A 16,562-nucleotide genomic window follows, 5' to 3' on the forward strand; every position below is an offset into this window, starting at 1 on the left:
CGAAGGGTAGCTGTTCACGTATGAAGATTCATTTTTATAAATAGCGCCTAACTTTAATTTAGGAGCAATTACTTTAATGGTTGATTTTGCTATTTCTCCAATTCAAGGCGTTTTTCTCTCGATATACTTTGAGTAGTGAGAACCGATTTTTATTATCTCCAGTGTCAAGTCCTGTATAGTGGCGAACTAGGTGATATTGCAATAAAACTTAGCAAATAGATGTAATTCCGCGTACTTTTGAGGTCGGTTTTTTTAGTACTCTGTACTGAGATTATTATAATTCGTCGAAGAACTAAACTGATGATTCTGATTCAACTGTTTTTCTTTCATCTAACATTTTCCTCGCTATAGTGAGGTAAAAAGTTGAGTGTTTCGTTCGGCAGCAACGTTGTTTTGCGTCTCATGCCTTGAAACCCTTGCTACACTCATGATTCTATTTTTGAACCACTCCCTTCACTCATGGTTCAATTTTAGACTCCTTCACTTGATCAGGTTTCATTACAAGCACTCGCGTCAAACAAGCCTTGCATAACAAATAACTATTGTAATGATAGTGAAAAATAGGGTGATTTGCATTAATATTGGGCATAACTGGTTGAAAACTTTACCATCTCAGTCAGGCGTGACTATGAGACGTTTTAATTTTTTTCAAATAGACGTTGGTTTATTTAAAAAAAGAAAAAACAAATATACGCTATTTGAATTCGAAAAAATAGTTTCATTTCTTATGTGTAACAACCGCGAAAACCTAAGAATTGGATAAATACACTTTCAATCAAATTTATGTGGAATTTAGAGTTATGTCATTTTTCCACTCATCTTTATCGAGAAATAACACGTAGCCTTCAATTTTGTAGTATGATTTTTCAATTAAAATACTTTTCATGTAGGTTTTAAACTTAATCTTAATGTACATATACTCCGGAATCTCGTGGTAAAAACGTAAACAGCAAGTACAAGCTGACAATGGTGGTTAACTGCATTATAGCTTGAGAACAAAATCTCCGCGATTTTTATAATTTTATATACTCTCAATAGCGATATATATATTTTAGTTTATAGTAAAAAGATATTACAAAACACGAAAAAAATCAACGATTTTTGCGTTCAATTGATCCCTGCAATTATGTCCATGCTAATTAAATTTAAATAGTTTATTCCTTCATATCGTTTCAAAGGTAAATAAAACACAATATACGAGTATAACTCTAAGCATTATTGATTTACTGTTACAATTTGATTACGCTATTACTAAAGATAAGGACACATGTCATGTTTTACGGCTTGTATAGGTCGGTAACATAACTTTTTATAGTCCATTACATCTCTTTACGCAGTGTAACAACAACAATTCTTAACTCAGTGCGTCGTCACGTAGTTGGGCTTGCATGCGATTGAATCGTGACTAACTGCTAGTGCAGTTGCTCTAGCATCTCGTGAATGATGCAATCGGCCAAACTGCACGCCGACTGCTAATCAATTGCTATTTTGCAAGTGCTATGCAGTTCGTGTACACCTTTAATGAAGACACTCGTGACTCGGTATTTACACCCCATTGCAAGTATTGTGAAAACAGTTATTATTATTTCATATAAAGCGGCCACTAGACCTGTGTCAGTATCAGTTTTAGAAGAATAATATTTAAATTATGGCGATCATCGCCAGTGTCTGTGAATAATCAGTGAAAAGGGTTTTCTTCAGTGTAATTCGTATGATTAATAGTGACTAGAACTTTAGTTGTTAAATTCACATCAGTTTTAATCATCATTGACTCGTATAATACATTCTACCCTCTAACATTTGAAACGAAAAGGTTTGGGAACTTGTTACTCATTGACCCCATAAGAGATACAATAACTTAATTACACGAACGAAACTAGTAACATAGAAATCGTAAGTTTTTATCATCTTTCATCTCGTTATCCACAATGACAAAATCATGAATCCTTTGGTCAATCTAATAACAAAAAAATCTAGAAAATAATCTCAATCATTTAATATTTGACTATACCGCAATTTCCAAAACACCATTACATACAGACGACGAAATGAAAGATTTGAACAAATGTCCAATAACTTGAATGCTCTATTAATAACATGCTGTCTCAATATCTGCTTTGAAAATGTAAGGGACAGTACTATATTAATTTTAAAATCTCTACAAGCCACTATTACATGCAAAGTATTAGCCTGGTCTCTATTTTCAGCAAGAGGGTAACGATAACGATTTTCCTTTGAGCCACTTTAGATCCTAAATACGAATACGCATTATTATACAGAGAAAAAAAAAATTGTCGCTGAAGCAAACGTTATCCAACAGGAGCCGAAAAAATGAAGACGATGAAAAATGTTACCATATGTATTCATAGATGAGAGTATGACGGATGGAAAAAAAATAAGAGTATGATCGTATTGACTTTTATTAATTGCATTTTATTGTGTAGTATTATTATTGCCACTAAAGAAATAATATTATTACATTTGAGTTATCTCAGGTTCTGTTATTACAAAACATAGTGATTTTATCCTTAGTAGTAATATGGGTGGTTTGTTCTCCCATTTCTTATATTTCTCAGAAAAGTAATTCTTTTACAATGTTTTTTGGTATAAGTACGCTTATTTTATTTGTGTTCAATTACATTATATGTTTATCTTATTGATAAACTAAGGGCGCCTTCAAATTAGACGTTTGTAGAAGCGTTGACGCGACTGTGCTGCGGCAGCCGCGCGTTTGCAGCGTTACAGTAATTTTTAGGTTACTAATGTGACTGCAAAAGTGGCACTGTGGCAATCACGACAGTGGCACGCAACCGCGCTTCTAAATATTGTATTAAAAAAGCGCTTCTAAAAGCGTCTAGTTTGAATGTTCCCTTAGTATAATAAATAAACCACGTAAATTTTCAGGCTTTCGTGTTTATTCCCAGTACGATTGTAGTTACAAGCAGATACAAAAGTCTTTTTATTATTTATATATTTGTGCCTAGTGGCAATAGTTTGATATCTGGATATATATTAGTATAACCATTGGTCCTGAATTTAAAATACAGCTACTTATTAGTGACAGTAACTTAGTAGCTATTAGAAATATTTTTGTCATTAAAAGTCTCGATCTTGAAAACCGCCGATTGAGCGCCCAGTTACACGACGCGAAAGTTATCGCGCGGCCGCCGCGCGGTAACCGCCCAGTTCGTTAATGGCGAATCTGAATTCTATTCTCACTAGTTCTGTTGTACAGTTCTGCCGACAGGACTACCGGCAAGACGCCGCGCGGCCGCCGCGTAGACCAAAGACAAGCCAGACTCGCCCGCGCCCCGGACGCTCATTTAAGTTAAAACGAAAAGCTAAATAATTAGAGCGTAATTTGCCATAACAGTCTCTGAACACGTGCACGCGGTCTCACCGCGACGGCCGCGCGGCCTGAGTGGGACGAAATTCGTGCAAATAAATGCGCCCTGAGTGTAGAGTTGCAAAAATAACTAGGTTTTTATTATTATTAATACAAAGATCGAACACACAAGAAAAACTCTCGAAAAAAGACACGAATCAGCATCTGTTGCCACACAGTGGCCACCGCTTTTACCAACTGAGCTACATAATTCGTTTCTTTCTATTTACAGGTTTTCTATGTGCTTGTCTGCCTTACTCCTGATTTTGTGTCTAGTCGTTACTCTCTTGGCCATGCTACTTGTAGGAATCGGTCTTGGCTACAACTATTGCTACGTGGGTAACAAGAACAAAACTAAAACAAGATATTGTAAGACAATTTGACGTTGTTTAATCCATATATTTGTTACATCGAGTATATAACCAGAAATAGAGACGAAATGTCATTTAATTTGTTCGAAAACCATTCTGCCATATCATTACTGTGACAACTGCGCTCCGATTGGCTAGCCCGAGTTCGAAACAATTGACGGGTGTCGTCAATTGTTTCAACTGTTTCACTTCAAATCGACTCTCAATCGAACTTTAGCTTTGCTATAATGGACGAAATTTGCAAACTTACATATTTATTATTTAATTACCGATGAAATGTGATTCCGTTTGTTTTGTAATTAGATGTTTTGCTGTTTTTCCCACACCACGAATAGAACAGCACGGCATTGTTAGAGATATTATTTTTGTTACAATAAATACAGAATATTTTTTGGAATATACGGAGACGTGCACCCACCTCAGTAGTTGGCCTGTCTATATTTCAGTGCAAACGAGAGTTGATATTTAGAAGAGCTGTATCGCTAATGTGTTACCAGAAATATATGGCCCTTATTTCGTCTCTATTTCTGGTTATATACTCTATGATTTGTTATGAGTTTGACGACCTCAGTGGTCGAGTGGCTGCACACCGGTTTTCATGTTGTCGCTACCTCTGAGGTCCCGGTCGGGTCAATGTAGAAAAACTAACTGTTCCATATTGTCTCGGGTCTGGGTATTTGTGGTATCGTTGTTTCGGATTTCCATAACACAACTGCTTTAGTGACTTACTTTACTGGAGAAATATTTGTATGGCCTACATTTATTTATCTTGTGAGTCTGGGCACACCCCGGACACCCCATACAGCAAGGCGCTATCTTCACACGCGCAAATGTGTGCGTGAAGTGGCAGGGTTACCCATCACTTGGTCGTACTATTAACATAGCGAAAATTCCAACGCGAATCTGTTATCTATTAAGTATTCTATTTATGGAATTCTTATAATTACACATGTTCATTACTTATTTATATCGATATAATATTATATTTTCCATTAATTCACTAACTAGAATAATATTGAAGATTTATTTAAAAAATATATTAAAAGTACTTACAATGTTATATTTTGGACAGGTACCTTTAAATAAAGTAACCAAGGTATTTGAAACTGCGTGTCCAAATTTAACATTACCTAATTAATATTTAGGTATATTCACTACGTAATATTTATCGGCAACACAAGTTGAAAATTCGAGAACCGTTGTCTAGCTCACAAGTTATGGCGTCTTATTATATTGATATAATAAATCTGTATTATATATTACTCAGCACTAAAGAAAACAATAACTGAATGAGTCTCAGACATAAGATTTTTTACTTACTTCGTTTCATCTTTATCCCGTTTAGATGATTATAAACAGCTGTGCACAGCACAATTCACGACCATTATAAATAGTAACGTAAAATGATGTTATAAATTAACGTACAAATTCCGTAAAGAATAAATGAAAACTATATTCAAATATCAAAGCCGCCTCAGAGCGAAAACGGCTCGCCGACAGCCTTGTTCTCGTTGAGTCAATGTGCGGGACGTGGCGCGGTATCTAAAGCTAGGGAGGGGCGGAGAGTGCCCGTTCTCGTTACTTATTTGTTCTCTGGTTTGGGTGTAATTTGTCGTTGTCTATGTATGTGTCCATGGCACCCGCGACCCAGGTTATCCCTAGTGCGGAGCTATGAGTGTGTGTGGGTAAAAATATAAGTAATTATGTCTAATTAAAATTACAGGCACATGGGACTTGTCAAATTAGTCTCAGGGTGACGAGCCCAGGGGCAGCACCCTGAGTTCTTTACGTTTTAAAGCTCTGTGTGGTACTGCAACTGTTATTGACAGGAGTGTCGGTTACCACCAGGCCCACCACTTGGTCGTCCCGTCTCTTGGTATCATAATATATATACAGGGTGTACATTTGAGACGGGGCAGCAAGGCCAGCCACCTTTATTTTTTGTCTTTGTTTAAATTTAGTTCTATTAAATGTGTGTTTGAGTTAGAGGCTGCTGACACAAGTATTTCATTATTCAGTTGTTTGGTCTGAACCACCGTATAGAAAAAAAAAAATTGTTTTTATTTTGGTTCTCATAAGTGAAGTGAAAAATATATGAATATTAATAAATTTTTTATTGATTTCAGCACTTACACAAGATCGACCACAGTATCCAGGATATGGTAAGCATCACAATATCACACTATTTCCAAGGCATAGAACACGCAAAACAACGACAGGAGGGGTGCAAAAACGCCAACGATATTTTAGTAGTGACCGATCAGGGTTAACACGAGGTCCTTCTTTGGAAAACCCATGGAACCACGAAGTTAGCGCAGACCGTGTTGCTGCAAGCGCAACAATTGTAGATACTGAGAATATTGATGACATTGAATATAACACTCGAAAACAATACGCTCAAAATAGACAAGTTAATATAAAATTAACTAACACAAGTAATGAAAATCAAAAGAATCTTCAACTACAAACAACCAACATGAAGAATAAGGATAATATGGTGGCACGATTTAAACAATATGATGAAATTGACTCAAAGATGTTAGAATTTTTACAAAGTAACGACTATGAAACAAATACTTTGGGAAAACATGGAATGACATTATATCCAATCCGACCTTCTGAAAACGGTTATAATTCGACATATTTGAAATATTTGAAACTAAAGACTACAGAAAAATTGCCAGCGCACGAGGATACTGAATATAATAATAATGTAGCAGTAACAGTAACTTCTAAAAATAGTGATTTTAAGATTACAGACAACAAGAAAATGTTAACAATAAGTGGATTAGATTTAATGGCAGTGTTATCGCAACTGAGAGCTGAAAACCGTAATTATTCTTTGCAAATATTAGTTTAAATAATTGTATTAAATATTTATGCTTTTAGACATTAATTTATTTTAGAAGACAATTATGTGCTTAGACGCTTAGATCCATTTATAAACGTAGCGAAATATATTTTTCAAGCTGTTTTCTTTATAAACAAGTTCTTACAGTGCATAAAAGTGCATAGTAGTGATCTCCTAACCGTATTTGTTAATCGACGAAGGGTACTCGCCGATTATTGCCCTTTCATGTGAAAGGAATGGTACGTCGTGCGGGGGGGGGGGGGGGGTACCTTTCCTTTCTGCCCCCCCCTCCCCCGGCCGGGCCCTGTACTCAATTATTGTCAAATATCGAGTTCTTAGGTTTTCGCGATTGTTACACATAGGAAATGAAACTATTTTTGCGGATTTAACATCAGTCAACCGTGACAATGGGACCTGTAAAGGGCCTGAAACGTCGGTTTGTTTGAAAAAACAAATATACGCGATATAAATCCGGAAAAATAGTTTCATTTCCTATTGTCAAATAAGTAATACTTGAGTAAATTAAAACACGCATGATGAGAATGAAGCTTCATACTTGACATTGTATTTTAATTTTCTCGAGTATTACTAATTTGACAGTAATTTTTTCGGACAGATGTTGGACGAAGAGTAGACCCCTTTGAACAGTTTTTTAATATAATAATTGTGTATAGAGAAAGTGAATTTCGAGTACACAGTGTATGGCAAACAGCCACGTAGCGTTATAGACACCGCATCAGTGTCAATATTCTGTATTATTAAACGTACTAACTAAAGCGCTGCCACTTTGTACAGTGTCATGGCATTACTGAAGCTGATCACTCCTCGGTAGTGTTGTTAAGTTTGTATGTCCGTCCACTCAAGCAATAACACTATTCGACTACGGTATAACAAAACATTGAAAAGTGAGCTTTAAATCGGATTCCGTACAGTTTACATTGAAGTTTTGGAGGCCTATGTTCAGCAGTGGTCATCTTCCGGCTGACATGATGATACTTTGAAATACAAAACGTACAAGTGGGCAGCGCCAAAATAGTGCTTAATGAAAATTTTTCTTTTAAACAATTTAATTTTTCTAAAAGTTTTTTAAACTGTCGTTGTTATACTTCAAGACTCCAGGCTCAATTTACATTGCTGCGGAACGGAAAAGGAACGAATTTATTTGTATATAGCATAACAAACTTTGTCAATTGTGTAACGTACAAAATAGATACGAGACGGCAGTTGCGGCAGCAGAGGACAACGGCGTAAGTTAATGACGACCTTAACGCGAATTGAACATCTTATAAACCCTCGATTAGTTGCTGGAACACAGCTGTTCTTGCCTCCATTTACAGGCGCTATGCAGCACGCACTTCGACATCATTCTACAGATGCATTGTTCCAGGATATTGATAATTAACCGAGGAGATGAAATTATTTTCTACGATCCTAACATAAAACCTTAATCTAACTTAAAGTTTGCCAAGTTTGTTAATTGTCAATGTTTAAATGGCACTATAGACGACTCTAACCAATGCAGCGATGTCAAAGGAAAAGATTGTTTTTAAATGAAAATGTTCTGGAGTAATAAATTTCTTAATGAATGTTTAATTTGTCCTTAAATACATTAACGTATTTGAATACTTTTGGTAAGTTTAGCAGAATTATTTTATTATGGGGTTTTCAGGTTTGGATCAAATAATTGAATAAATGCCGTCAGGTCTGCTGCCTGCAAAGTTTTTTTTCAATAACATGACCCTTTGTCGTGAGTGCCATGGACACACACATAGAGAACCACAAATTACGCCCAACTCACGAGAGAAATAAATGTAGGCCATACAAACATTTCTCCCGACTCGAGAATCGAACCCGAGACCTCTTGCGTGGCAGTCCAGCATGATAACTGTTCGGCCACGGAGACAGTGTATATAATACACAGGCTCAATTTATATTGTGGCGGAACTGAATGGAAGTGAAATTTTGTAACATAGCATAATGCAACGACCAAAATCTTTCGCGGAAGATTTTGGCTTGTTTCTAGTTTGTACGTTGCACAATTGATCATAAAGTTCATTATGCTATGTTACAAAATTTCGCTTCAACTCCGTTCCGTCGCAATACAAATTGAGCCTTATGTATGGGTATAGAAGTAATTTTATAGGTTGTGCAGTATTTATGAGATTAAATTGTGAGTTTTCTCTTGAGTATGTAATTTAATGTAAAGTAGCAGGCAAACGAGCAGACGACACTGAATGAGATATGGTCAATGTCTACGAAAAGAAACGAAATGAAAGCTATTATAAATAAGATCATTGTATAATAATGAGAATAACCATAGAATGACCTATTTTTTAAGGTTTTTAAGTAAGAATAGTTTTTCATGTTACCAAGTGACGGGACGAACAAATCGTGCGCATGGCGGTAAGCTTCGCGAATGTCTATAACAATTGCAGTGTCACTCGGGCCTTTAAATTGCAAAGATCTAAGGGGCACTATCACTGCGCTCGTCACCCAGGATATAAGTTGAAAAGTCCATCCTTCAAACCCGGAATGCAATAATGCTCACATTACTGCTTGGCGGCAGAAATTGGTAAGGTTCCCTGGACGAATTCTTTCATAAAGAGCTCTACCGTTACTATTTGTTAACGTTTTATCAAGTATTTGCGAAAACCTAATATAGAATAGCAACGCAGATGGTTTACCAGACTTTTTCGATGAGGCAGCCAAACTTTGTCATGTTTTGACAGTGACAATATTTTTTGCTTACGTCGATGAGCAAAATTTACCAATTGGCCGTCATTATATGTATATAAAGATAATATAAAGAATAATGAATTCACAGGACATTGGCGCAATCGCCATATTTTTTGTATAATTTTTATAATAATATTAAACTACCGTACATAGTTGTTTTTACTTGACATTGGCAAAATCATTGATTATTTCGATGGAGCCATAACATTTAAAAGAAGAAGAAGATAAAGAATAATATTAATAAAATTTGCCAATGAAGTAATACAACACAAATCACAGAAATACTCTATTTTTAACATAACAAGTGTTTTTAATCTGTGATGGAAACCTGCTGTGAACTAGTAAAATACCAGACCACATTTTTTTGTGTATTTAGATGAAGAAATGAAGTTAAGTCTTCAGTGTTGTCGATAAATCAGATCAATGAATGACGTCAACATAATCGAGCGTAATAAATTCTTATAGTACTATGTGGTAAGGTTTGTTTTTGATTATTTAGTATTTGTAAAAACAACACCGACAGTAAATTGTTGTTTTCTTTTTCAGTGTGTTAGTCAAGTTGATTTGCTGTCTTGCTCCTTTAGTCCTCGGAGTGTGGTTGGGGGTCTATTTGTATAACCTTACAAAGAAACATTTTAAAGAGCTTCCTTGACAGTAAACTGCAAGTAATAAGGGCTCGTTTTAGTCATCTTAGAGATTTTCGTAGCGTATAGTCTGCGAAACTGCAGTTGTACAGCGCTAAGTAAATTTAGTATTCTTTCGAGATTCGAAAGCTGAAAAATGCCACCCTAAAGACGTAGTTTCTTTTTGTGTATGTTCAAAATTGATTGGCCCATACTAACTCACTTTTGTTTTTTTTTTTTCTTGTATAAAGTGACTATGTCCTTTAATAGGACTATAGATATTTTTGTACGAGAAATCAACCACATGACTTTGATTTCGAACTGAATTATGCAGGGAATGAAAAAAAATGTTGTGTACTTTTCATCTATTATTTTCTGCTCTCTTTATACCTTTATACCTTAATAAGCTACGCATAGATAATTTGATTAGTTTAATATAAGCTGCACCTATTTGTCGTTGAACCGTACTCTATTGTTTTATATATTATACTCTCGATAAAACTTTTTAGAGCAGCGACGTTTGTGGTAACTTATTTACGTGTGAGAAGGAGGGTGAAAGATTTTTAGTCTTGTTCTGTCGCTCTTATATGGATCCAGACACATCACGAGTGACATGACGTGGCTTCACTATTATTCGCGACCGGGAATGATAAGAATTTTGAGACGTTATCGTGTATGTATGTATGTAAACACTTTATTGTACAACAAAATCAAATTTATAACAAAGAAATAAATCGTTATTGTACAAAGGAGAGCTTATCCCATAAAAGGATTTCTTCCAGCTAACTCTTGAATATTGAAAGTTGGCTCCTGAACCGGCAATAAAATCTAAATAAAAATAAAATAATGAAATTGAATGCTACTAAATAATTACAAGAATAAATTTATTATATCAAATGTACACACGATGTGTTCATACTATTAAGTAAATAATGTTATACTAATACATATCATCATCATTTCAGGCGAAAATATGTCTGCTGCTGGCTATAGGCCTCCTCTAATGTCGCTACAAGGTGACATATTCACAATTAATAACTTGTGAGTTTTAATTGTAGATACTTAGGTTAAGAGCAGCGGCAAAAAAATCTTGCAAAACAGTAATCACGTGTAATGTTTTTTGCTATTATAATGTTTATAAAATTATTTTTCTTTTCAAAGTCGGAATAAACAAGTCTTGAGCGGCATTCGTGACAACCACGAAGTCGATGTCAGTAGGATGCGTAAAACATTATTAAAATTATAAACTTGAGTGCAGCAGTTTAAACTGGCAATTATTATTAGTGTCATATTCAAATTATTATTTATTTATTGTTTGAAATATTTACAGCTAATTTTTATCAATAGATATGACAGTGCTAGAAATCTCCACAAGTAGCACAAAAAATTGGTTATTAAAGTTTTAGTGAGCTGAAACTAAAACATTATTAATGAAATATTATTTACTACAGATTATTTTACATATTGAGAAATCACAGGTACACGTGTCAAAGTAGGGAATAAAGAAAAATATTTGCCACATACAGCCCAACCAACTGCATGCACTGTTAACATAAATCACACAAAAAACGAAACAATGCGTGATAGGTAATTATGCAAAATATTGCCTAGTAAACTTACGTATGTTATATAAAGTCTGTTTATTTAAGTAGGATATGGTCTGGCTTTGGAAAGAACTTGTAACCGGGGATCTGCTATTGCATCCGTCACCCTGAGACATTAAGTTGAATAATAGTATGTCTGTAATTTCACCAGCACTCTAAACCCTTCAAAATCGGAATGCACCAATGGTCACATTACTGCTTTGCGACAGAAATAGGTATATGATTATCAGTAATATACCTACCCTCTTGCGCTGCAAGAGCAGACAGATATGTACTGCTCTTAAAGCTGTCATCTGTCGCCGTCCAGTCAACCCGTGACCATGGAGCGTGCAACCGTTCCGAAATATCGGGAAAATAAAAAGAAGTCATACCGTGGTAAGAAACCTGATATTAATGATAATCATTTAATGAATAACCACCAAAGTCTTAAAATCTATATAGAAATAGGTATAGTTTATAGGTATAACGCAAACAACGTTAGCGTTGATAACTTATGTTTCGTACTTCGACTGGAAAAGGACATTATATTCGCAAATTTATTTACATCTTTCTTATAGTTTTTATTTTTTTATTTTATTTAATTTATTTACATATTTCTTACAGTTCAATACTGTTTTTTCCATGCAAGATTGCATGCTACTTGTTACCATTCCTTCTTGGCGAAGCTTTGGGATTTTTCGTGTTTAAATCGTCTAAAGCAGAATTTATGAATATCAAAATTAACAAAACTCGTTTAAGAATGAATTCACAATTCACAATTTATAATTGTGAAAGCTTTATTTATAGAAACAGGTACGTAATGATGTCTTAACTATCGTATTTTTAAGTTCTAGGTTTGCTTATTTTATTTTTTACACCTAATTGTAACTGTAAATTCATGAAAGATGTGGCACATTGCCAAGCTTTTTTATTATTACACCTCTACACTTTGAAATTGTATAAAAGTAGAAATTCGTATTTTTGTGCGATTTTTGAAAACTTTGAATAAAGTTTTTATTTACAATGGCGTTATTCTAAATTTTCTGATGTCTAACCTCTTACTTTATGACGTACAAAACATGTAAGGTAACGATATCTATGTACGGAATACTTTGTGTAAGGTACAATTTTCAACGAAGAATTTTAACAAAAGTGCATCTCAGCGTAGGAGCCCAGTGTACCCCTGAGTAAATTAAAATATTTAAGTTGAAATCTATAGATAATAGCCCACAAGGCTTGACACTTTGAAAGTTTTTATTACAACGGCATAAGAGAATTTAAATCATACGTGTTAATGACGTGTTCCTTTGAACGCTATGAGCAACGTGTTATTTTTTATTTACATTACAATAAACAATGGACATCAGTACCGTCAGGTCTCCCGCAGGGGACCCTTGTTATTCATCATCATTATCAATGACAAAGATTCTTTTTTTTATTCACTCGGAAAGCTTGCTCTTTGCTGATGATATGAAGGAGCTTAAGGTCATACGAGGGCAAGCAGATGTTGACTTTTTTAAGTAGATTTATAATCTACTGTGCCAGGAATAGACTTGAATTCAATGCATACAAATGTTTTTACAAGACTTTAGCACTAGTTACAAATTGCGTAGTATCAACATATTGAGAGTCAGGTAAATAAGGTACTTGGGTGTACTCCATGGCGGCGCGACAACTGCGCCACAGACGCGCCGCAGACGCTCCACCGCAGCAGCGCTTCTATCAGCGTTAATTTGAGAGCGCCCTTAGCAGGTAAGGGCAATAAATACCACGTTTTAAAATAAATACTTTTCATTGACATAGTTTTATTCTCGGCTGCACTTTTTAATAAGCAGTTGGGTGGGATAAATAGAAATTAAATTCCACTCATCCCAACCAGTGACGGTGTGGTAGGGAAGAGTGGAGAAAACGTCCATTTGTCCCCACCAAGGGGACAACTGGTAGGGACTAGCTTTTAATAAGCGCGTTTGGGCACTGCATCCGATTGATATTCGCTCCGAATCCGAGACTATACAAATCTAGAAAACTCCGACCCACTTCGGATGTCGCTTGTGCACTAAGTCCTATTCGAATTATCGTTCGTACACCTAGAGATAACAAGATCCCTGTGGTCTACTCTCGATCTCCGTTCGACATCCGTCCGACACAATTACTGTTAAATAAGTAATATTCGACAAAATTAAAAGACAAGTATCCAGTATGAACCTTCATTCGCATCACGCGACTTTTCATTTGGTCAAGTCTTGCTTATTTGGCAGTAATTGTTTCGGACGGATGTCGGGTATAACCCTTGGGTGTCACGATAGGGTGAGCTGCTTCAGATGGTCGGACGGAGATCGAGAGTAGACCCTTGATACGAATCGGACGTAGTGCGCACACGCTCTTAGTGAACTAATAATTACTGCAGCGCTTCTACAATAGTTGTACTGTATATTGTTTTGGCGCATTCCACGAATGAAATCGGTGACTATGATCTTTTGTTAGCTTAACATGGTCTTGAATTATAGTTTAGCACCTCCTTGTATGAAACCTATAAAACTAAGTTTTCTACCTCAACATACTCGCATAGCTCTTCGTTGCGCAAATACTAATTTGTGCAGGAACCGCTGTGTTTACACCATGTTTATATAATATCTCCGTACAGATCAAGAATTTGAGCAAATAATTAGATTTTCAAAAAGTTCTCGTTTTTATTCCTTCCGTGAAGTGATATGAAGACAAAACAGTAATTTGATGCGCAGTGCCGTGCAGTTCCTGCAATGTGAGCAAGGTCGTTCATTAATGGGTGGATTACTCAATATTGACTTTCGAATGGATATTGCAGGCCCAAAATTCTCATGCCATCATAATTAGTACAAAGAAAAAACATTTTTTTTTTCAAATATTTATTAAATAAAAAAATGCCAAAAACAATGCCCGAAAATAGAACAATTTAAAACGTGTCATAAAATAATAAACTTAAGACATAATAAAATAAAGTAAGAAAAAACAAAACAAAATAAACTTAATACAAAATATAGATCACAATATAAAATATGAAAAAGGCAAATAATATACAAATATAAAATAATAACAATAAATATTGAACTGGTTGGTTTGTTTTGTGTATTCTGTGGTTTACACTGTGCAGTGGATTAGAGACTCAAAAAAGACGAGAAAGAGAGAAGAATACTTTAAAAGTAACACTAAGAACTTTTATATCAATTTTATAAGTTGCTACACTACCGGACATGTAAGTCGAGTCACCTTGCACTTTAATTCTTAAAGGTCTGCACGACTTGTTCGTCCGGTCACTACCAAGTGATGCAAGATCGCTCGAATTCGTACTCACAGTTTAATAAAGCCACATATGACCATACGATGAGTCATAAAAATAATATAAACTGGGGTTATAAAACTCTCCTTTGTTCTTTTTAGCATAAAAAAGTTACCGACTAACTTCGTTCGTAGAGCGTTTAAATCTCGTCCCTGAAAAGTTGTCATTTTGCAAATTTGGCCTTATTGTACCAAGAGTGTTATAAAATAATGCTTTTATCGAGCAGCCCGTGATCCTACCGTGTTGTTCTACTGGTACTAACAATGGCAATCTTTTTGTTCGTGGTTCTACCAGTAGGACAACGGGCAAGTAACATTGATCGTAGTTCTGCTAGTAGTACCACAGGCATCACTTTCGTGTCCGTGGCTCTATCAGTAAGACTACGGGTAATCTAACTCGTGTTGCACTCCGTAATTAAAAGTGATCATCAACCCATTATACGTCCCACTTCTGAGCAAGGGCCTCCTCCGAGGAGAGTGCGTAGCTCTGGCCCTATATGGATTGGGTTTTGCGCACATTTTCCAGGGGTTGTGACCTTCTTAGGTATACAGGTTTCATCACGATGTTCTCGTTCACTGTCAGCGAGAGCTATTGCTTCTAAATGTACGTAACTTGTCAGTTAGTTATAGCGATGCGTAATTGCGAATGATTTCGATATTCGCCTCTTTACTTATTACTAATCCTGTCATTCGAATGACAAATCAGTAACCTACTAAGTAATTTTCGTTTTTGAATTATCTGAATGATCATTCATTACTAATTAGTATTACTTATCCATAGGTTCGTGATCACCCAGCCCTCTGTGACCTATAGTTAATAATGTAAACGTGACGGGGACAGGGAAATTTTGATATGGACATGGCGGAGTTTCGAGTAGTTCCAATATAATAGTCATTCGACTCGTACACCCGACCGAATGTCAGGGGCATTCGTTATCGGTAATCAGTCGACTCGAGTCAAATGATTATGCTTGGTTTCGACGAAGACGAATGATTTGCCCATTCGAATTATTAGTATTAGTAACATTCAAGTCGCGCACCGCCAGTTAATCATTGTTACATGCCGCCACAGGGATTGGAACCGTAGACCTGTCAACTGTGAAGGAACCGTAGACCTGCCAACTGTGAAGCAACCGCTCTCTCACTAGGCTACCACCGCAATTAATTAAATTAAAATCATAAGTCTAACACTTAAATACAGCTGTTCATCGTTATGTTCTATACACATTTACATGAAGCATTGCTCCTTGTTCAAGTGGCGTATTTATTCTCACTGTCTTTAGTTTAATAAGTAACTGTTTAGTCCAAGTTTAGATAAAAGCAATGACTTCGATTTTTGCAGTTCGTTATATTTATTGCTAAGTTTTTCGGAATAAAGACGTTGATGCTTAAACTGCGTTTTGCTCAAGTGTTGATTTCCATAGAGATTCGGCTGTTTTTGTTTTTGAGTGTACAAGCTGACACCAGCATTATCCTTATAAAGCCAAGTTGTCCGTTTATATTCTTCGCGTGGATTCTTCTTTCTTTTAGGCCTTTCGACCTTTTGAGCTAATTGTTCTTGTGGGTCATTGTCTTCTGTACTTCGATCTTCCACCAGTCTGCCTCTGAACATACTTAATTTGGTCCAATTAGTAAGAGTGTCAGTAGGAGTAGGTGCAGTAGGAGTAGGTGCAGTAGGAGTAGGTGCAGTAGGAGTAG

At 35.8% G+C, this 16,562-nt stretch overlaps 2 protein-coding genes across 2 annotated transcripts in view; one reads left to right on the forward strand and one right to left on the reverse strand.

Annotated features, from left to right (window-relative positions):
* The first annotated feature begins 2,454 nt into the window (after positions 1-2,454).
* Positions 2,455-6,616, forward strand: LOC113235932. Its single transcript, XM_026471853.1, has 3 exons — positions 2,455-2,580; positions 3,618-3,754; positions 5,883-6,616. The coding sequence occupies exons 1-3, from the start codon at positions 2,540-2,542 to the stop codon at positions 6,614-6,616; spliced, it is 912 nt and encodes a 303-aa protein (XP_026327638.1). The 5' UTR covers positions 2,455-2,539.
* An 8,024-nt stretch (positions 6,617-14,640) lies between these two features.
* LOC113235994 overlaps positions 14,641-16,562 on the reverse strand; it is a 4,353-nt gene continuing 2,431 nt past the window's right edge. The window contains exon 4 of the mRNA XM_026471919.1: positions 14,641-16,477. Within this exon, the coding sequence (XP_026327704.1) occupies positions 16,413-16,477 (65 nt within the window). The 3' untranslated portion in view covers positions 14,641-16,412. The remainder of the gene's footprint in view (positions 16,478-16,562) is intronic.

The sequence above is a fragment of the Hyposmocoma kahamanoa genome, unplaced genomic scaffold (assembly GCF_003589595.1).
Source record: "Hyposmocoma kahamanoa isolate Upper Pololo Valley unplaced genomic scaffold, ASM358959v1 88, whole genome shotgun sequence".
Classification (NCBI taxonomy): Eukaryota; Metazoa; Arthropoda; class Insecta; order Lepidoptera; family Cosmopterigidae; genus Hyposmocoma; species Hyposmocoma kahamanoa.

Excerpts from the sequence above, each read along its gene's own strand:
- LOC113235932 (XM_026471853.1), top strand. The coding sequence starts at position 2,540 with ATGGGTGGTTTGTTCTCCCATTTCTTATATTTCTCAGAAAA. Across the intron at positions 2,581-3,617 it reads TTCTTATATTTCTCAGAAAA|GTTTTCTATGTGCTTGTCTG; the intron begins GTAATTCTTTTA and ends TTCTATTTACAG. Across the intron at positions 3,755-5,882 it reads CAAAACTAAAACAAGATATT|CACTTACACAAGATCGACCA; the intron begins GTAAGACAATTT and ends TATTGATTTCAG.